The sequence below is a fragment of the Chenopodium album genome, chromosome 4 (genome assembly GCF_948465745.1).
Source record: "Chenopodium album chromosome 4, dcCheAlbu1.1, whole genome shotgun sequence".
In the NCBI taxonomy this organism is placed as follows: Eukaryota; Viridiplantae; Streptophyta; class Magnoliopsida; order Caryophyllales; family Amaranthaceae; genus Chenopodium; species Chenopodium album.
The window spans coordinates 75575911-75602902 of record NC_137837.1 but is presented as its reverse complement, the minus strand read 5'-3'; the positions used below and the strand labels follow the sequence as shown (position 1 = coordinate 75602902).

At 34.2% G+C, this 26992-nt stretch overlaps 4 protein-coding genes and 1 pseudogene across 4 annotated transcripts; 4 read left to right on the top strand and 1 right to left on the bottom strand.

Annotated features, from left to right (window-relative positions):
* Nucleotides 1–2239: 2239 nt before the first annotated feature.
* On the top strand, nucleotides 2240–4902 carry LOC145629357 (protein translation factor SUI1 homolog). The gene is made up of 4 exons (XM_081681934.1): nucleotides 2240–2397; nucleotides 3970–4072; nucleotides 4222–4481; nucleotides 4581–4902. Exons 2-4 carry the CDS (start codon nucleotides 4036–4038, stop codon nucleotides 4623–4625), a joined length of 342 nt encoding a protein of 113 aa, XP_081538060.1. The 5' UTR covers nucleotides 2240–2397; nucleotides 3970–4035; the 3' UTR covers nucleotides 4626–4902.
* A 2950-nt stretch (nucleotides 4903–7852) lies between these two features.
* LOC145627301 (protein DMP7 pseudogene) lies at nucleotides 7853–9168 on the bottom strand (annotated as a pseudogene).
* A 3674-nt stretch (nucleotides 9169–12842) lies between these two features.
* On the top strand, nucleotides 12843–15875 carry LOC145629356 (thiamine thiazole synthase, chloroplastic-like). The gene is made up of 2 exons (XM_081681933.1): nucleotides 12843–13827; nucleotides 15294–15875. Exons 1-2 carry the CDS (start codon nucleotides 12919–12921, stop codon nucleotides 15453–15455), a joined length of 1071 nt encoding a protein of 356 aa, XP_081538059.1. The 5' UTR covers nucleotides 12843–12918; the 3' UTR covers nucleotides 15456–15875.
* A 1490-nt stretch (nucleotides 15876–17365) lies between these two features.
* On the top strand, nucleotides 17366–17794 carry LOC145628176 (2S sulfur-rich seed storage protein 2-like). Its single transcript, XM_081680485.1, has one exon. It carries the CDS (start codon nucleotides 17366–17368, stop codon nucleotides 17792–17794), a length of 429 nt encoding a protein of 142 aa, XP_081536611.1.
* Nucleotides 17795–22349: 4555 nt separating this feature from the next.
* On the top strand, nucleotides 22350–22784 carry LOC145628175 (2S sulfur-rich seed storage protein 2-like). Its single transcript, XM_081680484.1, has one exon. It carries the CDS (start codon nucleotides 22350–22352, stop codon nucleotides 22782–22784), a length of 435 nt encoding a protein of 144 aa, XP_081536610.1.
* The last annotated feature ends 4208 nt before the right edge of the window (nucleotides 22785–26992 follow it).

The window sequence follows — 26992 nt, the reverse complement described above, 5'->3', positions numbered from 1 at the left end:
CCTTTTATTAATATGTAAGTAGAGACATTAATGTAATGATCAGAGTTATACATTGATATGTCTGTCAAATTGTTGTATTTTATCGAAAATGGAGGATAGTTTTTTTTTTATTATTTTTTTTTTTATTTTTATAACTTAATAAATAGTAATACTTATGTTAGCTACCTTATAGTCATGCAATAAAATAATATAAAGGCATATTTTTCTTACTTTTAATTTTATACCCACCCGGTTCATAATATGAGGTATATTTTACTTAATTCAAGTACAATTTATTACACCTCATAATTGTTTCATTGTATACTTCATATTTATATTATTATACTACATACATAATTAAAATATCTCATGATACGTTTTAAAAATATATACTTCATTTCATATAAGTAGAACAGAGTAGAAATATTCAATTACAAACACCAAGCGAATGACATAATGAATTCTTCAATAAGATTTGTTTTTATTTATTTTTTTTTTTTTTTTTTTTTTGTGAGAAAGTGTACCAAGCCAAGAATAAGAAAACAAAAGCAATACAAACAGAAAATAAAAAAAGTAGAAAAACGAAAACAAACAACAAGCTAAAACTAAGACACTAACTATGCTACTCATAGCTAAGTCTTTCCAGGCACCATCCTTGGACGAGAAGCACCCCAAATCCTCCAATAAAACGGTCTCAAGATCGTTCGGGACCGTCGAGAAGAAAGTTAGAGGTTGAGACGCTTCGACCCAAAATTGGCAAGCTAATCCGCAGCTTTATTTTTTACTAAACATTGCAAAAGTGGGTTACATAATTTTAGTTGAGAACAAAAATGCATTGCATTTCGCTCGAGATTGTATTATTAGGTATATATTTTATGTTTTATTTGAATAAAACAATGAATGCAAAACCTTTATAAACTTTTGTGCCATGAAAATATTATATGATGATGATATTTGTAGTTTGATTATTTGTTTCACTTACTAATTTCCATATAATTGTGTTTTTTTTGTAAGTTGTAATACCCGTTTAAAAAGCATTATTGTATTCCATAGGTCATAACTTTTTCTAGTATATTCATAAGGCCTAATACTCGTTAGCAATCATTGGACATCTAGTCAAAGCTCTAACTACTCTGTTAAGCTAAGTGAGTTATGATAAAGGTTAAATAACATAGCAAGAAAGAATGGTTAGGTCAATTTAGGGCAAAGTTTTTGAATGAGTTAGTTGGCTTGCATAAATGAATAGGAGTTTGGGATAACTTATTTATAAGCATCCAAGTCTCTCTATTGCTAAAATCTTTCTATTCTAGAAAATTTCTAATATAATAGAGAGTTCTACACACCTATTCTTCCTTTTTAAAATTGCACCACTACTTTTTTTTTTTTTTTTTTTGGAATGTTGCAATTAATTGCACCATTGTTTTGTATGTTTTTTTAAAACACTTTTCAGTAGTTTTTGACACACAAAATTGAATCATTGGTTTGGTTGAGTATTACATTATAAATATCTTGAAAGGATAAGCTGCTTGAAATGAAATTCACATTATATCGAGAAATTCACGTTATAAATTCACACACAACTTCACTTTTTAGTTGTTTTCACACACAACCAAACCATCTTTTTGAGTAGATTGAGAATTTAAGATTAAATATCTTGAAATTCACATTATAAATTTTTTGTGCTTCATGCAAAGACATATACATATAGAACCTTAGCAAGGGCCTAACCCATTCCTAACACTTAATACTCCACACAAGTGGTGAGATGGACGAGATTTGAACCAATGATTTTTTTTTGTAACATTAACTCTTATTTCAAGTTAAAAGATCAAATCAACAAAAAAATTCAAGCTGATGGTTGAACCACATAATTGATTTCACTCTCTATCATCAACTAACATCGATACGTAAAACATATAACTTCAACACCCAATCAACCCATCACATATCCGTATATCACTTCCTCCCTCTTTTCAACTATTTCTCTTTGCCTTCACTTTCTACCTCTTTCTTAAATTCACTCGAAAACTCAAAACCCGCCATGTGTTAAGGTGACCCCAAGAACACCTATTGGGCTAATACCCTAGAAGTGTACCTCATCAATATACAACACACAAACAATATATATCAAATTATCAAGAATTGATTTTTATGATACCCAAAAAATTGACCCATTAATAAGATGGGCTTAAATTAAAGGGCTTAATTTTTTTTTTCTCTCTCAATCCATCGCATTCAAGAGAGTCGTGCAAAAACCGACCTAACCCCCATAAACACCACTCCATATCAACTCATCATCGAATCACATTTCCATAAACATTGTCGGTTTATTAAATCCCCAATTTCTCTCTCCTTAACTTTGCTCAGACTTATCCGATCTAGGGTTCATACTTCTTGTTCCCTCTTTTATCGGATCAGGTACTCTCTCTCTCCTCAGATCTTTCTTTTCTTTCTTTAGCTTAATTCTTTTATTTTTAGTTTTTGTTGTTCTCTTCGATTCTTTTTGCTTTGTTTTCATTTCTTCCCGTTGAATTTGATTCTGTGACGAGGTATTTTGTTGATTTTTTTGGTTTTCTAATTTGAGATTTGATTGATTTTTCTGGGTTTCGATTGATTTTTTTATGCTGTTTTGTAGATATGTTGTGAATGTTTTTAATTGTAGAGTTGGTCGGTTGTTTTTGACTTTTGAATTTGAAAGATTAGGGTTTTAAATCATGGATGTCATTTCTTTTGATGTTTATCTTGTATGATTGATTGTATGCTGGTAGATCTTGTTCATTTTGTTGTAGATTGATTGAAATTTGTGTTATTTAATTGTAATTTTCAAATTCATCCGTTAATTCATGGTTTAAGGGTTAAAATTAGCTTTTACGATGGCACAGAAGCTATTTGGTAATAAGATTTGACCCCATTTGTTGATTAATACTCATTTGTGGCGAATTGCTTGGCAAGTATGTTCTTTGCACAAAAATTATTATCAATCTTGTTTGTATACCTGTATGTTTGTAATTATGAATGTTTAGCTGTTTTTAATCATTTGTGGTTATGGTAGATGGGAAGAGCCATAGAGGGGTAGGAAACTGGGTGGGGGTGTGGGATAGTTTTAATTTGCCCAAGGCCGAGCGCTTCCCTCTTTAGTGAGGGGTGGCGTGGTATTCCACGAGAGAGGTTTTAATTCGTGGCGCACCTTGTGCGATGGGCATACAATAAATATTAATGGACTCCTTGGCCGCTTGACTGTTTTAGTTTCTGCAGTATGAGTGAGGGGATTATCCTACATGTGATTTTTGTTTGTTGGTGAATTGACCTTACTTTTTATCGAGATTGCCGGTGGCTGTGGACAGCCTTATAGTTGGCCTTTGTGCTAACAAAAATGGGAATCCAAATGTTCAGAGGGAGGCTGAACCTGATTGTAGCTGGTCTATACTTGCAATTTTTGTGTTTGGGAGCCTTTAGTGTGCCGTCTCTGTTTTTTAGAGCGTATCATAGTTTCAGAGTTGGTTACAGGATTGAATCTTATTACTGTTTGCCATTTTGTTGCAGTAGTTTTGTAGTATGAGCAAGGTTAATTGCCTGATTTTATCGCTCTATATTATAACTTTGGATCGCTAAATGTAACCATGTCATTAAGGTTTTAATGGTGCAGCAGTTGTTTGTTTGGGAATTAAGTACCTTATATATTCTATGAAGTTTCAAGACTTCAATTTTCTTGTCATTTTTAAGTAGTGTTAATCAAAATAAATCATTTTATAACAATAAAATGAACTTGTTTCACTTTCATGTGGTTAGTGTGTGTGTGTGAGAAAGATGTGGTCTATACTGATGGCTGATGCTATTTTATATTCTCTCTGGTGAACCATTTCATTCCCTGTTTTCTTATTTGTGTTGCAATTGGTGTAATTTTTTCCTTAAATTATATGGATCTGTTGTGGACTAGTATCACATATTGGCTTTCTTAATTAATTTTTCCCTGTGTTCGCTGGATTGCAGGTCTGAGCATTTTATATCCACATCAACTCTCCGGTTCGCAGATCCTTAATCACAAGCCTAGTTTTCATGTCTGATATCGACGTTCAGATTCCTGCTGCTTTTGGTAAGTTGTCTAATTATTTTTGAATGTTTGGTTTTGATATTAGTCTGATTAGGTGGAAAATGTTTTTAGGAGCATGCACTCTATGTTCTGTGTATTGCATATGCATATGCCTCCATTGTTGACTAATTTTGGTCTATGTTGGTCTTTAGATCCTTTTGCTGATGCAAATGCTGAGAACTCTGGTGCTGGGTCAAAAGATTATGTGCACATCCGTGTACAACAGAGGAATGGTAGAAAGAGCCTGACAACAGTGCAAGGATTGAAGAAAGATTTCAGCTACAACAAGATTCTCAAGGACCTTAAGAAGGAGTTTTGCTGTAATGGTACTGTGGTTCAGGACCCAGAACTAGGCCAGGTTATCCAACTGCAAGGTGATCAACGAAAGAATGTGTCTACCTTCCTTGTTCAGGTACAGTTGATTGTGCAATTATTATTTTGTCACGTCTTAGGGTTAAGGGGTGGTATATATTTCCTAACTTGGGTTCTTTTAACTTTTGTTTGTTTACAGGCTGGAATTGTGAAGAAGGAACACATCAAAATACATGGTTTCTGAGTAACGGCGATCTTAGATCTGTACTTGTTCTTGTGCCTGTTCTGTGTCACGGTTCTATGGTAGCGACATTGTGGAAACCATAATTTTAATAATTCTGGTGACTGGCGTACATGTGTGTAGTAGTGTGTTATAATAACTCTGGTTGTTAGGATATATTTGTGTGGGCAGTGCTTCTGTTTCTGTGTCATGCAGAGCAGCACATGGAATATGAGACGGATGTTAATGTCTTTGACAATAATGGTCTATATTATGATATAATGATGAAAGGTTTGCTTAATTCTGGTATTTGTCTAATGTAAAGATGTCTGTTCTACTGTTTGCCCGTGTTACCTGCTGTGTCTTGGTTCTCTTATTGTTTGGTGCTGTTGTCCAATTTCCTTCCACTCCAGCTTGAGGTTTTCTGCACATCTGCCGTGCTCTCTTATTGTTTGCAATTTTTACCAGCTTTGTATTTTGGGTGATAGTTTGCAACTCCTGCCCTGCGCTGTGAGTTGCTCTCTTATTGTTTGCAATTTTTACCATTTGTTTTGTTTTTGGGTAGTTATTACAAGGGCACCTGAGCTGGCTGCCCTTGTGTTGATTGGTACTGGCCTAGTGGCCTGTGATGGTTAAGCTTCCCTTGTGTCGTTATTTATTTGCAAAGGCACTTGCCCGGCTTCTGTTGTCTTGATTGGCGCTGGCCCTAGCAGAGGTGCAATTTGCTAAACAAATAATAATAATGGTTATTGATTCACAATCTGACATGACATATTATGGCATGACTGACATGTGGGCTTGCCCCTTCCATTATTTTAAATACTCCGTACCATGGGCAAGTATGATGGTTGACAGCGATATTTTCATGTTCAAATTTAAAATCTAGAGTGAAATTTAGAACAATATGTGCTACTTATTTTTTTTTTGAGGGGAATTTGTGCTACTTATTTGATTCACAAGTTTTGTGATATTTGATGGAGTAAAAGCCAAATACGATATGTCAGATAGACTCAATCGAGTACTATATACTTCAAATGGTTATAATCTTGAAAAATAGTGAAATTCAACTGATGATAATTCAAATATGGAACATGATTACAAGAGTACATAAAAATATGAAGGAAATAAATTCTCAAGGGATGACAACTTTTTTCAATCGTTCAAATTCTTTACTCCGAAGTTCTTTTCACTTTTATGCTTTGTAACCACGAGAGTAGGTTGTATTCATAATTCGAGTAATCCCTCTAGCTTGAGAGAGTAGTTGGGTGCTTTAGATGACTTCCTCTATATTATCCCCCCAAATTACCATTGTTTGCTACTTGCTAATTGTGATTTGTGACGAAATTGAGTGGTATATCCCAAGTCCTAGAACTCTCTAAATATTGTTAATCTCCCCATAGCTTTAGTTGACTTGAACTAGCACTTGTTACATAAAACTAAACCAATTTCGACTTCATTTAGCTTATTTATGCGGTAGTATTTCGGTGGTTGATTCAACGCCTCTCTTGGGTTCGACCCTTTCTTACCCTTGCTATTAGCTAGTGAGACCAAGATATGACTTTATCTTTAGTAGGCTCGACGACGGCCTATTAAATTTTGGCCCGGCTGACTTTTTTGTCTCATAAAAAGATTTCAATTGAAGTAATTGTTTTAGCAATTTACAAGATTAGTTGCTTACATATGCACAAAATGTGTGTGAATTATGGAAAACTATAGTTTTGTAAATAATACGGAGTACTACGTACTATGTATATATAATGCAGTATGTACATATGCAAATACAGAGTATGATAAAACAATGAGTAAAGTAAAAATACGGTCCCTTAACTTTGGTATAAGTTTGATTTAGGTCCCTCAACTTTCAAAAGTCTGATTTTGGTCCCTCCACACCACTGAAGACTTATTCCGGCAAAATAATTGATGACTAGACAAAGTTTAGGGACCTTGCCCATATGACGTGACATTTTTTATTAATATTGGTGAACGTTTAGGGACCTTGGCAATCCATTTTTCTACAAATTCTTAAATAGACCTGGTTCACACTAATTTATTGTGGACCACTAACATTAGGGAAACTATGATTGTTTTATTAGAAAAAAAAAACGGTCACTATAATAGAATTTTTTTAATGAAATATTTTATATACTGGTTAATTTGAATAATAAAGGTCACTATGTTAAAATTAGGGTCATAACGTTGTACTTTAAGTTCACAATAATATTAAACGTTATACTAGTTTTAATAAAGGTTACTATGTTAAAAATAAGGTTACTATGTCAAAATTAAGGGTCACTATGTTCAATATAATGTCAGTTGCGTGTGTATAAACCTCGGGTCCACAATAACATTATTGTGGACCAGGTCCACGCAAGATTTTCTGCCATTTTTCCCCAAAATGGGTATTAACTTAGGTGATATAATCAGAAGGCTCCATTTATTCCTTTAGAAATTAGAAGCCCATAAGAGAACTTTTCATCACAAAATTGTATTAACTTGTAACGACTAGTTTTTGAAGTCTATTTTGGAATTCAGTTGTTTTTGCTGTGCAAACATTCCTCAGACATTAATTGCAATCTCTCTAAACTTTTAACTACCTTTTATTTGTTCTTATATGTGACATGAATTGTATAATCAGCACGAAAATCATTAAAAAATTCCAAAGTCCCTAAACTTTAGTACAGTCAGCATTGAAAGTCCCTAAACTATGGTCCAGTCAGCAATTAAATAATAGCAAGGTCCCTAAACTTTGCTGACTCATTCTTATAGCCACCACAATTGATGAGTAATTGGTGGTGGAGGGACCAAAATCAAACTTTTGAAAGTTGAGGGACCTAAATCAAACTTATACCAAAATTTAGGGACCGTATTTGATCTTTACTCATAAAACAATTATTCTCTGTATACTACTATACTTACACATAAGAGGTACTCCTAATTATTTTTTGTAGACACAATAACATCAATAAAGAAATGAACATTACACAAAGTCACCAAACATCATACGGAGTAATATCATACTTCATTTGTTTTTTTTTACTTGACTTGTTTCTTTTATCACGCTTGTCAATGTAAAACTTTAAAGATCAATAACTTTAATTCTCGATAAGTAAAAATTATAAAAGTTATATATTATAGTACTTATTGAGACGAATTTAAAAACATTTTACATGAATATGTTTTTCTTTAAATATTATTCACAAAACACGGCCAAAGGAGGAGTGATGAATAGTGTAAAAATCAAAGCGGGTCAAGTAAAAAAGAACGGAGGAAGTACTACGTATTATAATTGAATATTATTGCACATTAAAATTATCATAATTTTTTTTTTCCTCATAGGGCTTGCCCCTAATCTGAAACAAAAAAAAATGAAATAAATTTGAAAAAAAAAAATAAAAAATCTATTTCTAGCTTTTAGTAAGAGGAGTTACAATGGTATTACGAGTGCTAGGGAAGCAAACAAACAGTAAACCACAAACAACTCCAACCACAATAGGAAACATAACAAGTCTTGCCTTAGTTTCTTCAGATGGTAATGGAAACAAACACTTGACAACATTTTGATCCAACAAAACAACGGCCATAAATACTAGTATCCCCATCAATGCATGAACAAAATCAAGAACACGAATTCGATACTTGGATCCTTGTTCAGGGCTAAGAGTTAGAGTACCATCAACAATCCATAAACCTTTAAACGTTGCGAATCCATAACGAATTTTGCCTCGTTCATCTCTCACACTATCTGTGAAAGACATGATAATACATGTTAAACCAAGGAGCGTTATGAAACATATTGCTAAGAGTTGTGCTTGGAATGTTTCACATTGGCCTTGATTTGTTATGGTGGGAGAAAACATCTCAAATATGAGGACTGATCCTGAGGGAAGGAGGCTAGATAAGCGGGATGTGCCTTTGAATGTCTTTCTGATGGCCTTTTGGGTTCGAGTTTTCGGTTCTTTTGTAGCCTTTGATTCATTTTCCAAAAGAGGTTGTCTTTGTTGTTGCTGTTGAATGTCTTGAAATTCTTCGCTTTCAATCTTGATATCCATGATAAAAACTAATATAGAATATGGTTTTAAAAAAAGTTTTGAAGGGGCATGAAAATGAATTAGTATAGATTTACATAGTTGATCAAATTTATGTTTTCTTTGTACTATTAATGTTTAAGTGTTTGAATATTGTATATGTATTTGATAAATTAATGCTTAAATTAGAAACTCCCTCCTGGATTAATTAAAGGTTTTCATCACCTTAATGCACTGGGCTTAGTTAATGAGAGTTTTGTTAAATGTTCAAGCTGTCAATCTAGTTATTATGAGGTGCTTGATAGTAAGATATTGTCATTTTTAGACTAAAGTATTCATTTCTGGTTTAACATGACCCTTTTTTTTTTTTTTTTTTTTCTTCTCTTGACAAAGAGAATTTTATAATTACTTATGTGTATTATAGTTATGACATGTGAAATATACTAGACAAACGATTTATAAAATTAATGCAAATTAATAGCTCGGGTTTTCTTTTTTTCTAGATCTGAATATTTAATTTGTACGGAGTATTATTTTCCAGATTACAATCCTCAAATTAACAAGTTATGTAAAATAAGTCGCTACACAATAACACAACTACTCAAATGTCCCTTTGGAACTAGCGTTGTCTAAAAACTAAGGGTTTGTTCACATTTATTGAACTGAGCTGGACTGAACTGAATTGAACTGATTGGAGCTGAACTGAACTGAACTGAATATTTTATGAGAGAGAGAAATTAGGAGCTGAATTGATTGAAGCTGAACTGAACTGAAATTAAGTAAATGTGAACAGACCCTAACAATCTAGGTAATTTTAAAACTAAAAATTATGAATGCATTACAAATTTATGTATTGGATTAACGTGACACATCTTTCGTGGCACATCTTTTGTAAGCGGAGACAAATAGACAATATATATATATATATATATATATATATATATATATATATATATATATATATATATATATATATATATATATATATATATATATATTACTCTTATCAACAAAAATATACAAAAGTATAAAACTCATGTGTACATTCTCTATTTTATTAGTACTAAACTATTTAATAAACCAAACAAAGTCTAGTCTAGTAATAAGGAATAGGGTTCGTTTTCAACCTTGAGGTTTGGGGTCTAAGCTAATACCCATTAGGCACTTTGAGGATAGGGATTTTCCTTACCATTCTCACCTCCCACTTCAAAGTGTTTAGTCGCAAACTGGATCAAGTTAACATGTGAGAGGCTCGAGTTCGGTGGATAGGGCAGTTTATCTTACATAAAAGAAACGCTAAACTGTTCCCATGAAGTTTTAATCTAATTCAAATTTGATGATATAATGAATCACTATAATACATAAGTGAGGATTTGATGAGTTTGGTAAATGCCATTTTATTTTGTACTAATTGCCATCTTATTTTGTACTTTACTCCAATTAAAGAGGTATAGTTCTTCTAGATATAGAAGTAGCAATAAAAAGCAAATTGATGGAAAATGACATTGATATGTATAATAGTAATCGTCATAATGGCCGTCAAAAATCAATAATCACGAGAATTCCGAGCCACCTATTTCAAATATGGCAAAATCACCACTCAAGAAAATGCCAGAAGTGCCTATCAACCTCATTGCGCATATACGCGTTGGAGAGATAATTAATGGAACTTTACGTTGTACCAAAAATTTAAAAAAAAAAAAAAAAATTATATATATAAAAAAAAAGGCATGATTGCTACGTACATTGCTACAAGTGAGTAGTCAAGTAGTCCATAGTTCCATACTTCCATAGGAGAAATCCATCCTGTTTTTTGTAGATGCATTGGAAAAAAAAAAGAAAAAAAAAAGGTGTATCAATTTATTAATCAGTCGTTTTGTTAAATTAAGTATTAGTATAATTTTTTAAAAAACATTTTCTCTTATTTTTGTTTTTATTTTATTTATGGTCTCACTTCAACTTATTTTATTTTATGAGAAGACTAAGTAGCCTAGGTTGACAAGTTTCTAACAATGATAAACGTCCTATTTTGTTAATCCAATTACACTTAAGTAAGGGTCTGTTCACATTTACTGAATTGAGCTAAACTGATTGGAGTTGAACTGGTTGGAGATGAACTGAACTGATCGAACTAAACCGAATTGAACTGAGCTGAAATGAATATTTTATGAGAGAATTGAAGGAAATTAGGAGCTGAACTGAACTGAAATTAAGCTGAAGTGAATAGGCCCTAAATATTTTGCCTTGAATTTCGTGCATACAATAAGGGCCTGTTCTCATTGATTGAACTCAGCTGAACTGAAATGAAATGAAATGAATATTTTATAAGAGAAGGAAATTAGGAGCTGAACTGAACTGAAATGAATATTTTATAAGAGAAGGAAATTAGGAGCTGAACTGAACTGAACTGAACTGAACTGAATTTCAACGTAAGAGAATAGGCCCTAATATTTCTTCTTTTTGCTGGTTATCCTCGAAGGCTTGTTTTTAATGTTCGTTTTTCCTGTCTAGCTTCTTCTTTCAAAGAAAAGAGAGAATGAGAAGACCCACCCTCTCTCTTTGTCAATGGAGGAATGAACGAAGCCAAAAAAAAGAAAGGAAAACTTTTGGTTTTCTTAATAATGACCCACACAATTCAGTACATATAAATACAATATAAGAGTTTTCATTGCATTAAATTGTGGTTTGGTTTGAAATTTTTTTTGAAACTACACTAAACCACGGTTTGGTCAAATTTGAAAACCGCACCGTAATTTTCAAACCGCACCAAACCGCAAAATTGCGGTAATTTTGCTGTTTGGTGCGGTCTAGACCGCACTCTGCACAACCCTAACCACCACCTCAGCTCCATCAACTCCACTTCAAAAGCATTCTCTCTCCTGTCTCATTAACTTCCACCATTAGACCTACAAGTCCAATCCTCCGCCTCTATACTCAAACAAAAAGGTGGCAATCTCAAACACAACCATTTAATTTCTGACGGATTTACCACATAATTTCATTAAATGAGAACTCTAAGAAAATAGTGAAATTATAAGAGTATGATTAATCCCTTAAAGATTGGAGTTTCCCTCCTTCACCGTTAATGAAAACAAACTAATGGTGAATATTCTGTTTAATTTTGTAAATTTACAAAATGCCCCTTAAGAAAATTGAATGTACATCAATTATTGGTTGAACAATAATAAGTTAATAACACTTTTTTTTTTTTTTTTTTTTTTTTAAATAATAACACATGTTAAAGTATAGGGAAACCTATTTTATAATAAAATAGGTTACGTTTTTGCAAAATTATATCAAAGTGAATTACATTATCACAAATTAAAGGGAAACCCTAAATTACATAATAATATTACATTGAAACGGTTCAAAATTTAATAACCAAAATTGTCTAAGAACACAACGCGAAATAATAACTCTGAATATCATATTTCAAATATTCAATATCTCACATCAAAAATGTAGAAATTTATTAAGAATTAAATCAAAATATGAATTATACCATATTACAATAATATGATCTCGGAGTATGTAATAAAAAATCAAGTTTAATGAATTATTGACAATTATGTAGAAAACTAAATTGAGATTCAAGTATTTTAATTCATTTACGTTTTAATTTTTCTTATTTATTGGTTTAAAAAATAAGTTGATATATGTTTTTTTTTTTTTTCCAAAATATACATACATAATGATAAATTAAATACTTTAATAGATTTAATTTTTTTTTTAAAAAACCCTTTAATTTAATAGATTAAATGATATAGCGTAATATTTTCTTTTAGATATCAACATTCGAAAATGCGGTGAAATAATTAAAATTTTAAAGTAAATTTAAAATAAAAAAATAAAAAAAAAAACTCGAAAATAAACTATTTTTCATATTCACTATTTAAAAAATAATACCAATAATAATTGAAAGAAATATTTTTTATATTCTACATAATGTAAACATCTTAAAACAATGTTTGATGTAATAATTAATTCGATAAGGGATGGAAGAAAACCTTTATATCCTCATTCTCACACCACAAATTTTTAAGTGGTTAAAACCGGTCCATTGATTTTAATTAACAAATTAAATTAGAAAAAAAAAAATTAAAAATCAGTTAATATTTTTTAGGGTAATCACAGTCACATATGACACAACATCAAAGAAGATATTTTTCCTAATAACAACTTTACATTTCTATAAAATCCATCACTCCCTCACATTCACACTCACTCACTCACTACTAAAAATTTTACACCCAAATTAAAACAACCCTTTCTCTCTTTTGTAGCCCTAAAAAATGGCTTCAATGGCATCAGCTGCCCTTTCTTCCAAGCTAAACAAGCCAGCTTTCCTAGACTCACCCATCTATGGCACCCCTTTAACCACACCCATCAACAAATCCATCTCATACAAGCAACAACCATCCAAATCTTCCATCTCGATGTCGGCCGCCCCGGCCCCTCCCCCGTACGACCTTAACAACTACAAATTCGACCCGATCCGTGAGTCAATCGTGTCTCGGGAAATGACCCGGCGTTACATGACCGACATGATCACGTACGCCGATACCGACGTGGTCGTGATCGGGGCCGGGTCAGCCGGGCTCAGCTGTGCTTACGAGCTCAGCAAGAACCCGGACATTAACGTCGCCCTTATTGAACAGTCGGTTAGCCCTGGCGGAGGAGCATGGCTCGGTGGCCAGCTCTTCTCCGCCATGGTTGTCCGTAAACCGGCTCATCGTTTCCTCGATGAGCTCGGTATCGAATACGATGAGCAGGACAACTACGTTGTCATCAAACACGCTGCTCTATTCACTTCCACCATCATGTCTAAGCTCTTGGCTAGACCCAATGTCAAGCTCTTCAATGCCGTGGCTGCCGAGGACTTGATCGTGAAATCGGGCCGTGTCGCGGGTGTTGTTACTAACTGGGCCTTAGTGTCCATGAACCACAACACCCAAAGTTGTATGGACCCAAATGTCATGGAGGCTAAAATTGTGGTTAGCTCATGTGGTCATGACGGTCCATTCGGCGCCACGGGTGTGAAAAGGTTACAAGACATTGGTATGATCAAGACTGTTCCTGGGATGAGTGCCTTGGACATGAACTCGGCCGAGGATGCTATTGTGAGATTGACTAGGGAAGTTGTTCCTGGTATGATTGTTACTGGTATGGAGGTTGCTGAGATTGATGGTGCTCCTCGAATGGTAACGCCCTTTGCCCTTTAGCTTATTCGTGTCGTCTTTAAATTATATGCCACATTTCTTATTTATCTTATCCAATATACGGAGTATATGTTTTATGTGGTTCATCTTTAATATAAGGGACTTAAATCTGAACTTTCTTATAATAAATCAATCTAAATAGTTAATAGATCAAGGAAATTATTTGAACTTATTTAGGAAATTTTTATTTAATTTGAGGTTATCTTTTGTAAATTGAATGTGTTATGTTCTATCTAGACGTAGGAATAGATAAAACTGCCACATTTTTTTTTGTTTAAGTTTGGCTCGTATTATCGGGTTGATTTCTTAAATATATATTTGAACTTTTCTACAATATCATCAACAAATTATTTCCTAAATAATATATCAACGAGAATATACCATGAATTGTATTTTCTTTTTTAATACGAATAAATTTTACGGAGTAGTTAGTTTTTTTTTGAGGGGATACGGAGTATTTAGTTTGTGATGGGTAAATTTTTCTTATTTGATTTGGGGTTGTTCTGTGTAAAATGTAAATACAATACTTCAATGCAATTTGTTCTATCAAGAAGTTGGGAATAGAGTAATTGTCTAGTTTTTTGGTCCCTCTTTCACATAAAGTTTATGAAATTGTGAGGAGTTTTGCATGTAATTTAATTCGTTACTTATCTTACATACAAATAATGGCAATTCTTTTTTATATTTATATAAAATGAAAGAAAAATTATAAACAAATGAAGGATATAAGGTTGAACCTAGATGCTTCCAAAGACATGAAGGTTTTAGTGATTACCATCCATTTCTATTTAACATATATTAGTGTGATATGATTTTAGTGATTACCATCCATTTCATTTATTGTAATAAAAAAGTGATACCAATAATTACAAAAGATAATCGTGAAATGTCCTTACAAAAAGATGATTGTGAAAGAGATATGATGATAATCACTATAAGCCTATAACCATTACTTTGCTAGAGTATAATTGTAGGGTATATTCGAATATGGATGAAAATCACACCTTTTGATTTTTATTTTTGAAACTATGAAATATGGATGAGATTAATCCTCATTTTGTAGTATCTTTAAAGAGATCCCCACAAAAGTAAAATGTGAGGTAGAAAAACTTAGTTCTAAAAAATATCTACTCTTCACATGAATGGACACTCATATATATTGCTTGTTTGGGAAAATGATTTTGGCACTCTCTTATAGTGTGACAACACAACTTTTCATGTCATGATCACATGAGTGCCAAATCTTTTACGTAGTAATTTGTTTGATATTACAGAGTATTTTTTTAAAGTTTTTATTAATTACAAATTTTTTTTTTTGAGGAAATATTAATTACAAATTGATTAAGTAAATTTACTTGAAAAACAAAATTCACAATAATCTCAAAACTATTTTTTTTAATTCTTAAAAATGGAAAAAAAATATTGACATACCAAACAATATTTTGCAGGGTCCAACTTTTGGGGCTATGATGATATCAGGACAAAAGGCAGCCCACTTAGCACTAAGAGCATTGGGCCTGGACAACGCTCTTGATGGGCCAGCAACCGAGAAGCTACAGCCCGAGTTTACATTGGCTTCTGCTGAATCTTCTGATGTTGTTGATGCTTAAAATCTTGAAGCCCAGCCCATTCCGGCCCATATTATGCCTAATGTTATGAGAGGGTGAAATTAAGCCTGTGTAATAATATAGGTGTTGTGAGCCAAGAGCTCTAACTCAACCCCTTTGGTCATTTTATGTGTTTGGTCAAAATTTGGGTGTGTTGTACATGCAACTTCATGTAGAACCTTTGGTTATTTCATAAATAGTAGTTTTTGGTTCACTTTAAGACCTAAAGCCGAGCAATAGGTCATGATCTATGCTTTGGTTCAGCTCAACTAGTGTTGCGTGACACACGATGACCTGATCGTGTTGGCAATCCACTGTTTTACCATGTCAATTGTGTACTTACGAAGATTTCTTGTATGTGTACAACATCAATTGTGTACCTACGAAGATTTGTCCTATACACATGCATATTATTTCATCTCACATCACACTCGAACAAATAGGTTAGAGGACGTTAGGCTATGCTAGACGCCTAGGCCATTCTCATGCCGTGCTTAAATCATACTCGGGTACTAGTGATATACCTAACAAAAAAAATTATCAATGATCTAGTCAATAGATCCTTGTCATTATCTAATCAGAAAAAGTCTTAATGTTCAATTATTCTAAACAAGTGGTGAACATTGATTAAAATGACGTGCGTAAACATTACATAATTCAAAATGAGACACTTACAAAAACTCGAAACTTGCAACACTTAAAAAAAAAAAGCATAACCTATTAAAACAAGTGTAACACATAATACGGTCCTCTTTAGGCCAAATTTCATGCTTTGGCACACTTCTTGAGTCAACATAAGAAATCGTACCGTGAGCATGGCATTCGGCCCAGCATGTAGTTCGGGTTTGGTTGTGCTTTGGTCCAGCTCATGTTGGGGCTTGGTAATGACATGTAGACATGTAAACAAAAGTACCATAAGTGTTTTTTCAAATGCAATTTTATTTCAACTATGATCCAACTAGCATGATTATTAATTTTAACCGCAAAAGATATACTGTATGTATATATATATATAGAATATCACATAGCCTTATATGTGGCTGGCCACACGGTGTGACCATCCATTATGAAATTATTTCGTCAATGTTATAGGGATTAATTGTTCAGTTTTACAGGGGTTACTTCGTCAGCTAGTGTTATAGGTGTTAGTTAGGGGTTACTTGCTTAGTAGTATTACAGGGGTTACTGAGTCATTATTATAGGTGTTAATTTTTTCTTTTACTAGTGGCCACATGGTGTGGCCAGCCACACACAAGACTTACTGATATAATATATACTTCTTTCGTTTCTTTATAATTGCAACACTTTTCTAAAATGGAATGTCACAATAGTTGTAACACACTATAAAAGGAAGGTTTTTATGGTAAAAATTGTACTATTACCTTTATTTAAAGCACATGACCCAATTATTTATACTCCTTACAACCTATTAACCCCATTTTAAGTGTATAATATCATATGAGGTTCACTTTTCTTAAATACCGTGATAAAGTGTGTTGTAAATATAAAGAAACGGAGAAAATATATTTTAATTATGATTCAACTAACATGACTACAATAAAGTGATAGTATTATTATATATTATCAAGATCACGAGATCATATACCACATCAATAATCTTACCATTGTAAAATATTTTATTAAAGCAATTACAAATGGCGAACAACGAACCTTGCATACATTCTCCATGCAAAATAACACCATATGTCGTATAAATCCACATAAAAGCCAAGAAACAAAGCTTTGGTGGCTGTCACTTACTATCTTCACCAACCACGTTATCTCCATTGCATGCAATAACTATCCTTATTCATCTATAAATAATCCAATATTCTTATTCTCAAAACCAACATTCCCACAACAAACAACCAAATCCAAATAAAGAAACACAACTTATTAGTTTTAATAATCAAATGGCAATAACCAAGTTTGTGATACTAGCTGCCGTGATGGCAGCCTTGGTGGTAATGACTCATGCCACCATCATAACCACCGAAGTCGAGATCGAAGACGAGTTTGAGCAAGGGAGGGGGTCATCTAGCCAGTGTCGCCGCCAGCTAAGGTCGCAGTGGCCGAACCACTGCGAGCAGTACATGATGCAAGGGATGAGGAGGTACATGGGTCGTGATGAGGAGGATGATAACCAAGGAAGGGAGCAATACTTAGAGAAGTGTTGTGATGAGTTGAAGATGATGAGGCCACAATGTCAATGTGAAGCCATGAAGATGATGGTGGAAGATAAAGGGATGATGCATCAACAAAGAATGATGGAAAAAGCCATGAATATTCCTAGGATGTGTGGTACCATGCAACGCAAGTGCCGCATGTCTTACATGGAGTAAGACGTATTAGCTACATCATGATGTGCATGCATGCATGTATGCATGCTAAGGGATGGTCATCATCATCATCATCATCATCATCATGTATGGTGGATGGTTGTGATCATTGTCTTTTAAACGTCTTAGTAAATTAGTTAAGTCTAATTTGCTTAAGAGAGTGTTATAAGGGATAGTTTTAGGGTACATCGTCGTGTACCTTGATGTTTTATTTTGGGCTTTGTTGTTCTTGTTTTTGGTTGTTGCCTTTGAGCTATGCACAATAAATAAAAGTTAATTAGCTCGTTCAGTCTTGATCACTATATATGATATATCTCGTATATAAGTTTTACTCCATATGTTCTAATTTAGATCCCTCACTCTTTTTTTATTGGAGAAAACTAATATCTTAAGCCCAGAAATTGTAAACATGCCTTCTATAAAACTCCTTCAACTAACTAACCTAGCTTAGGTCCAAAATAGAGTGTTTTGGTGCATATTTGCTATGAATATTATAAAGGAAATGAAAGGGAAACTAATAAGAAGGATAATAAACTATAAAATAAAGGGTTACGGGTTTACCATTATTTGTTTGGTTTACATATGGAAGGAAAGGAATCAATGAGTCCTTGTACTATCCCTTGTATCAATTTGAGGATTGAAGATAGAAAAAAAATTTATTACTAAGGTTGGGAGAGGTAACAAATAAGGGATAATGATTACCTACCTCTAGGATAGGAATCAGGTATATATGTTATAACATTTTATTTGTTATTAGAGAGTTTTTTTTACAATAATTTTTTTTTATTTGGGTAGTTTTTTTATAAAATTTGGGATTTATTATATAGTTTCTAAGAAAAAATCCTATAAAAATTAACCAAAACAATACACAAAAAGCAAGAAATTATTGTATATAATCCTATGACCAGCTATTATTAGTTAGTTCTCTCATTTTTTTTTTTTTTTTTTTTTTTGTTTATCAATTTTTTTTTAAGAGGTTGAAAGTCAAACTTTGGCCCCCTCTGCTTTTTGTTCCAAGGTATGTCATTCTTTACTACTACCTCCGTAACAGCTTATGGCAACGATTTGACATAAAACAAAGAATGAAAATGTCTAATCGCTACACATAACCTGTAACGAAGGTCGGAGGTAGTATATATGTAATACTTCCTCCGTTTTTTATTTATTGCACCACTTGCCTTTTAAGCAAGTTTCACAAATATTGCACCATTTCTATTTTGGGAAACAAAATATCTGTGTTCACACTATAAATACCCAATATACCCTTACTTTTGCCACTTGATTCTTTAGTTTATGCTTACATTACATGGATAACTTTGTAATTTTACCTCTCTCTCTCTCTTCCATTTTCCCACTACCAAAAAAAAATGTGACAACCTCTATGGTGCAATAATAAAAGAACGGAGGAAGTATATATTTTGGATTTGTGGCATATAAGAAACTCAAGGAATGAATTTAATTAGAGAAACAAAGAGAGTACTTTTTTACCTTAAGTATTAAAAAAAATAATAATAAAAATAAAAATAAAAAAATAAAAAAATATTGATTTCTGTAATTTTTACGACTTTTCCATGCATGTTATTATCTATGAGAAGTCATTTGTACGTATACGCAAACTCAAATCATATCATAAATCCGGGCATCCGGCATGCATCTTCAAATTCAAACCATATGTGACATTTCCCTATAATCATCTTTATAAGCCACGTTATTAACATGCATTTATACGTTTGTTATTCACTAATTCCTAATAAATAACTCTCTAACAACCTCTCATAATCTCTAACTTTTATTAATTTCTAATCTCCTCAAATTAAAAGATAGCAAAACCCAACGGATAATTTGATGGATTACAAGCTTGTGATTCTTGCAACCTTCATGGTGATCTTGGTGGCGCTGACCCACACCGCCACTCCTAGAACCACCAAGATCGACATCGAGGACGGTGTTGCCATCCCGGGTAAGGGCAATAATAAGTATGACGTAATTCAGGAGTGTCGCCACTATCTATCGACTAGTTGGCCAGACCATTGTGAACAATTTGTATCACACAGTGGTGTTACGAGGTATTGGGATAATGTTAATGTTTATGTGAAAAACGTTGTAGGGATTCAAGAGGAGCGGCCGTTCGATACGTGTTGTAGTGAGTTGAGAGTTATGATGGATCCGGTATGCCAGTGTGAGGCCATGAAAATGATGGTGGAAAAGTTTAAGATTGGACCAGGTGAAAAATTGGATAAGGCAATGGAGCTACCTTTGAGGTGTGGCACCATGGAAACTAAGTGTACCATGTAATCAATGTGCACAATATCTTACTCTTGCTTGCATTGTTACCTAAAAAAAAAAAAAAAGAAGGTTATATCATTTCATTGTTTGTCGCATAATTAAATTTTTATATCAAGTATTTTTAAAAGGAAAAATACATTTTAATAATCCCAACTATTGTCGATTTATTTGTAAAAATCCCAACTAAGGTTTATTTTTTAACAATCCTAACTATTACATGAGTTTGCTTCTAATAGACCCAACCGGTCAACACCAAGTCAATGACTTGTTTTAATAGGTTACCAATACACGTGTCAACACGTGATTGGTCTATAATTAAAAAAAAAATTAAAACCCTAACAGCCACCACCTCCTCCCCTCCCGCCACCCTGAAACGCCACGGCCAACCCCCAGCTAGTCGGAAAACGACCAACCATCTCCCTTAACCCCCGAAAATGTCAGTCGTCCCCTCCCAACCCCAAAAACCACCCTAGCCGTCCTACTCCCACCCCCAAACCACCCATCCTCCCTCGAAGAGCAACCTCCACCCACCGCAATGGCGCAGTCAAAGTAGCGGTTGCCACCACCAAAGTAGCAAGGCCAGCAGCAGCCACCGCTATGGCGTAACCAAAGCAGCGACGAACCGCACCCCTCAATTATAGCAGCCCCAAAACCGTCCAGCAACCACCGCTCACAACCCTTTGCTTTCTTATTGCTCCCCTCAGCCACCACAGCCCCTCAATCTCTCACCTCAACTTATTGCACCTCAATTGCAGCACAAAGATGGAAGATTGGGAAAAATTAAGAGCAACAAACCAATCACCTCGCTACAATTTTTCGCCCTATACATCGGCGTTGCCATTAAGCACCACCAATCACCTCCTTATCCACCATTCACCACCCTGCAACATTCACCTCCAAACACAACAACACCAGCAGGTTAAAACCCAGATTCGCACCAATTTCAACCTTAATTTGCAGCAATTTCGCACAACAACCACCAAAAATTAAACCCAGATTTGGTTCGGCCGTTTTCGGAAGGTTAGGGAGGTGGTCGCCGGCTTTCAATTGGTTGTGGTGGCAGAGATTTCACGGTGGGGTTGCTGGGTTGACTGAGATAGATTTCTGTTTTTTTTTTTTTTTGTTATTTATTTATTTATAAATATTAGGCCACTCATGTGCTGACATGTGGCATTTAAAAACCAAAAAAAAAAAAAGTTTACCCTTTGAGCAGGTAACCGGTTTTTGAGACTGCTGGAGGAAAACTCATATAATAGTTAGGATTGTTAAAAAATAAACCTTAGTTGGGATTTTTAGAAGTAAATCGGTAATAGTTGGGATTAATAAAGTGTATTTTTCCTTTTTAAAATTGGTATAATTTTATTTGTTTGAATTAATTTCTAAAATTATATTGAATTAGTTTATACAACTTATATGGTTTATTTACATACAAAGAATAATATTATGTTAGTCATCTCTCATTCTACCACAACCTCAACTCCTGCGGTATTCGATTAATATTAGCAGATCCATATGCATTTTTTGTATATAAATCCTTCAATTCTAACTAAGAAACAATCTAAAAGAATGAGAAGTTTAAGGGATAATCTATCATACGATCCGATTGCACTCCTTTGTCCCAATTTAACATGCAACATTATATTCAATCAACTAGTAACAATATGGTTACTAGTACCATATGTTATAGGTACCCTTAGTTGATACATAATGCTGTACGTTATGAAAAACCGAAAATGTCTTGATTATGTATGTCAAAGACCATGAACACTACAAAATTAAAAGTTCCGTTTAAATTGAGGATGCCCCAGTTTCTCATGGTGAGAAACAAATTTTGTTTCTCACATGGCATTTTCGTAAATAAACCAACAACTTTATTCAACTGTGGAGCCCACAATAATGAAAAAGTTGTTGATTTATTCACGAAAATGCCCCCATGAGAAACAAATTTCGTTTCTCACCATGAGAAATAGGGAATTTCCCGTTTAAATTAAGACAAAGTTGTAAGTAATACACCACAAATTAGATATTATTGAATAAGCACTTTAGTACAAACATATACTAAGAGGTCTAAGACACGAAATATACAACACCACAACGTGTTAACTATCACAACATGCACATCCACACCACAACATAAAACATTATAAAGTTCAAAAGCCACGTACTTAACATGCAAATTAAGCATCTCATCAAAATCCTCTGTATAAAAGAAACAATTCTACTCTCCCAAATAACATCTAACATCAACTAAATCATCTAAGAAAAAGAAACAATGGCAAAAACACTCTCACTTCTCCTAGCAACCATAGCTACAACCCTCATAGTCATCTCCACCTTCGAAACAACCGGCGCCACCATAGCGAATGAGGCACGGCTAAGCTCACAATGCGAGCGACAAATGCGGTGGGAGAAAATGGATCATTGCAGGCAGTACATGAGGAGTGAAATGGACGTGTTAATGTACCCAAATTCGGGGAATCAAGCATGTTGTCTTAGGGAGTGTTGCGAGATGCTCCAAGAGATGGACGAGGATTGTGTGTGTGAGGCGCTCGAAAGCGTGGCCGAGGAGGAGAAGGAGAGGATGATGAGGAGCCGAGAGGGGCGGCTAATGGGAAAGGTGGTGCTTAGGAAGGCAATGCAGCTCCCTGGTAGATGTGGAATTAGTACAAGGTGTGAAGCTAGTGTTGATACCATCACCACGTACTAAAATTTAAGTTAATATCTAGCTTGGTGTACATGTATCGATGTCCGATATCATCATAGCACGTACATGTATGTTACACGTACCGTGTATTAGTGCAACAACTAGTTTAGTTTGTAAAGTAATAAGAAGTACATTATCGTGTGCTTTTCTCAATCTCTAGTAAGTTTTGGTTCGATTGATCATGTTATATATGGTACCTGATGACCAGGATATTGTTTAGATCATTAACAACTATAAAATGACTACTCTTAAATTCAGACATAATAAGGATATAGAAATTTATAAAAACATTAAGGAGTGAAAAAAAAAAAAAAAAAAATCAAGGTTTAATTTCATCTCTTACTTGATTAAAAAGTGAGATCTGACGTGGGATGAATTTCTTTGTAAACGAGGCCAGGCATAAATGCATAATTGAGGATTATTGACTTCTCTTAAGTATTTTCTATGAAAATTGTATCAAAAACTTGTGACACGGAACAAATTTTTCATTAAAAATCCGTACGAAATTAAATTGGGACTTGTTATGGACTTGTGGCCTATGGAAGTATGGAAAGTTATTGCCACAAGAGGTACAATCTTGAAGATATTCATACGTAGTAATTTGTTTTTGGACATCCACTACTTGTATTACAAACTAAAAAGGAAATTTTGGTTTTAATAATTATAACTTTAACCGATTTACTTTAAATAAATCCAACTTTCGATTATTCTGTAATAATCTCAACTTTAAAGTGTGTTTTTTCAAATAATCCCATACCGGTCAACAAAAGTCTACAGTGTCAAGCCGTAATTAGTCCAAAAAAATTTATAAAAAAGTCTTCAATTAAAATTAAATTTTAATTGTAGTTAAAATGTTGCCGCTTAATTGGACCCGATGTACAGTAAATTACTGTACACTGGATATATACAAAAGTATTCCCTCCGTTTTTAAATATTTGCTCCATTTCTCTTGAATACGCATGTCGATACTAATCTTTGATCACTAATATCTTTAATTATCAAAAAGTATAAATTCTAACAATTGAAAATTAATAATTTATTCATTGAGATGATTCTAACAAGTACCAACAAGACTATATTTTTTCTTATGTATAAATCACAAACATTAGTCAAAGTAGGACAAATGAATAGTGCAAAAAATAGAAATGAAGTAAGTATTTAAAAACGGAGGGAATATGTTTTATTATAGAATCCCTTCCCAATTTCCATTTTGTTTTAATATTATTAGAAACCATTTTATAATCCTCTTCTTCCAAGTTCCAATTACTACCTCCGGTCCAAATTACTCGCAACTTTGGGGTATTATTTGTGAGATATAAAATATTCCAAAGTTGCGAGTAATTTGGACCGGAGATATATCCCATCACAAAAATAGTACGTCACTTAGTTTTCCACTCAACCAGCTGTTGTTTCCATCGACTCCGCACCACAAATCGTTCCCTTTCTACAGGTTAGCTCAATCTTTAACTTCATTCTTCCAGTATGGAAACACAATTTCCTGAAAAAGCTGAAATTGATGATGGTTTGGCAGTTCTTGTGTTTGATTGAAAAAAAAAAAAAAGATTCAGTAATGTAGTTTGATAATCTGTTAATTTTCGATGTTAAATAATGAATATGTATTTATTTTGTTGTTCGTGTTGGGTTATTTGATTCTTGTAATAAATTTGAATTGTTAGATTTCGGGAAAACTCCTCAGCTTGGAGTGTGTACCATTGATTCAAATATATAGAGGTTTACAAGAGTGGTAATCCTGTTATGATAAGGATACGAGATATGACAAAATATATACAAAATTATCCTAATCTGCGAAAATATTATCGTAAATATAATATCTATCACACCCTCGCAGTCGTAGCGGGAGGAGAGCGTACGCTAAGGCTGGACCTAAATTCCAGAAATAATTCTCGTGGTAGAACTTTAGTGAAAATGTCGGCAAACTAATATCTAGAAGGAACATGTAGAATCCAAACTTGCCCCAAAGCAACCTTTTCTCGAACAAAATGAATATCCATCTCCACATGTTTGGTGCGTTGGTGCTGTACCGGGTTGCCAGAAAGGTAGATAGCACTGACATCATCACAATACACAATAGTAGCCTGCCGCAGAGGACAATGTAACTCAAGCAAAAGGTTGCGAAGACAACACGCCTCGGAGACAACATTTGTGACGCCTCGATATTCTGCTTCTGCACTCGACTTAGATAAAGTATGTTGACGCTTAGATGACTAAAATACAAGGTTGTCCCCAAGGAAACAACAGTAGCCCGAAGTGGAACGCCGGGTGTCGGGACAACCTCCCCAGTCAGCGTCAGTGTAAGTAATCAGTCGATGAGAAACAGTAGGATATAAATGTAGACCGTGATCAATGGTACCCTGAACATAACACATAATGCGTTTCAATGCCTCATAATGAGGTTCCCGATGATCATGCATAAAGAGACACACCTGTTGTACCGCATAGGAAATATCTGGTAAAAGTGAGGTACTGAAGAGCACCTGCTAAACTGCGATACAATGTAGGATCCCGAAAATGTGGCCCTGCATCTGCACTAAGTTTGGACTCTGTGTCAACTGGAGTGGCTGCAGGTTTACAAGAGGTCATCCCTGCACGCTCTAAAATTTTCTGTGCATACTTTTCCTGCGAAAGTAGCAAATAAGAAGGTTTTCAGGTTACTGCAATACCCAAAAAATAACTCAGAGGGCCCAAATCAGACATTGGAAACTCAGTTTGTAACTGAGAGATGATCCCTGTGCGCAACCTATCAGATGAGGTAGCTAAAATAATATCATCAACATATAAGAGCAAATATGTCATATTTTCTCCCTTTCGGAAAGTATATATAGAGTTGTCACTCTTAGCAATGACAAAACCCAATTTAATGAGAAAATTCACAAAGCGTTGGTACCAAGCTCTGGGAGCTTATTTCAAACCATAAAGAGCCTTGTGGAGCCGACAAACATGAGAAGGAGCCCTCCGATCAACAAAACCTGGAGGTTGGTGCATGTAAACAGTTTCCTGCATATCACCATGTAAAAAGGCATTTTTGACATCTAACTGATGTATCGACCACTTTTTCGCCAGAGCTAGACTTAGAACAGTGCGAATAGTGGCCGGTTTAACTATCGGACTGAACGTCTCATCACAATCCACACCAATTTCCTGTGACCTGCCATCACATACAAAACGAGTTTTGTGCCTTTCAAGGTCACCATTAGACTTGTATTTATGTTTAAATAGCCATATACAATTAACAATATTCACCCCCGCAGGCCTAGGCACCAAATCCCAAGTCCCTGTTTTAATTAAAGCACTGTACTCATCATTCATCGCCGCATTCCAATTATGGTCATTTAAAGCTTGTTTATATGATTTTGGAAGAGGGGATTTAAGATGAGGGAGACCCGAGTGTTGAACTGTGAGGTTACAATATTTCAGGTTAGGCTTAAAAATACCCCGTTGACTACGGGTGACACGGGGAGAGGCTTAAAAATTTCAGGTTAGCATCAATGCGGGCCTCCCTCACCAGCCCACTCATCTCCTCGCACCCCCTGCCACACCAAACGAGCCCACCTGTCACCCTTTACTCACCGCCACCCGTGCGTGGCCTACCCCCATTAAGGCCAAGCCATTTGTTGTCATTGGGCCGAAGGATGACGCGAAAAATATTATCGTAAATATAATATCTATCGTGAATAAATAATCTCATTTCTAGTGTCATTGTTCAATTTACTTATCTTTTGGTATGTGTAAAATTTCTTGTGTTGGTTTGTTTGATTCTTGAAATAAATTTGAATAAATAATCTCATTTCTAGTGTGATTGTTCAATTTACTATTCTTTTGGTATGTGTAAAAGTTACCCGGTGATTCAAAGCCTATTAAACTCCGACTAATCCGAGTTCGAACTGGGTATTGTAAAAGGGGGAAAGCTGCTTCTCGTTTGCCATTTTTCTTTTTGATGTGTTCTTCTCTTATGTTTTTACTTTGGATGTAAAACTCATGTGTGATTATTGTGTTGTTTAGAAGATGGATGACAAAAAGGTGACAGATGATGGAGAAATAGAACAGTTTCCTGATGAAATAGTATCTCAAATTTTGATCAGGTTACCTGTGAAATCAATTCACCGTTTCAAATGTGTTTTATATCATGGTCAGCAGATTCAAAAAACTTTATAGTAATCGATTACCTCTTAAATGGATCGTTGTTTTGTTTT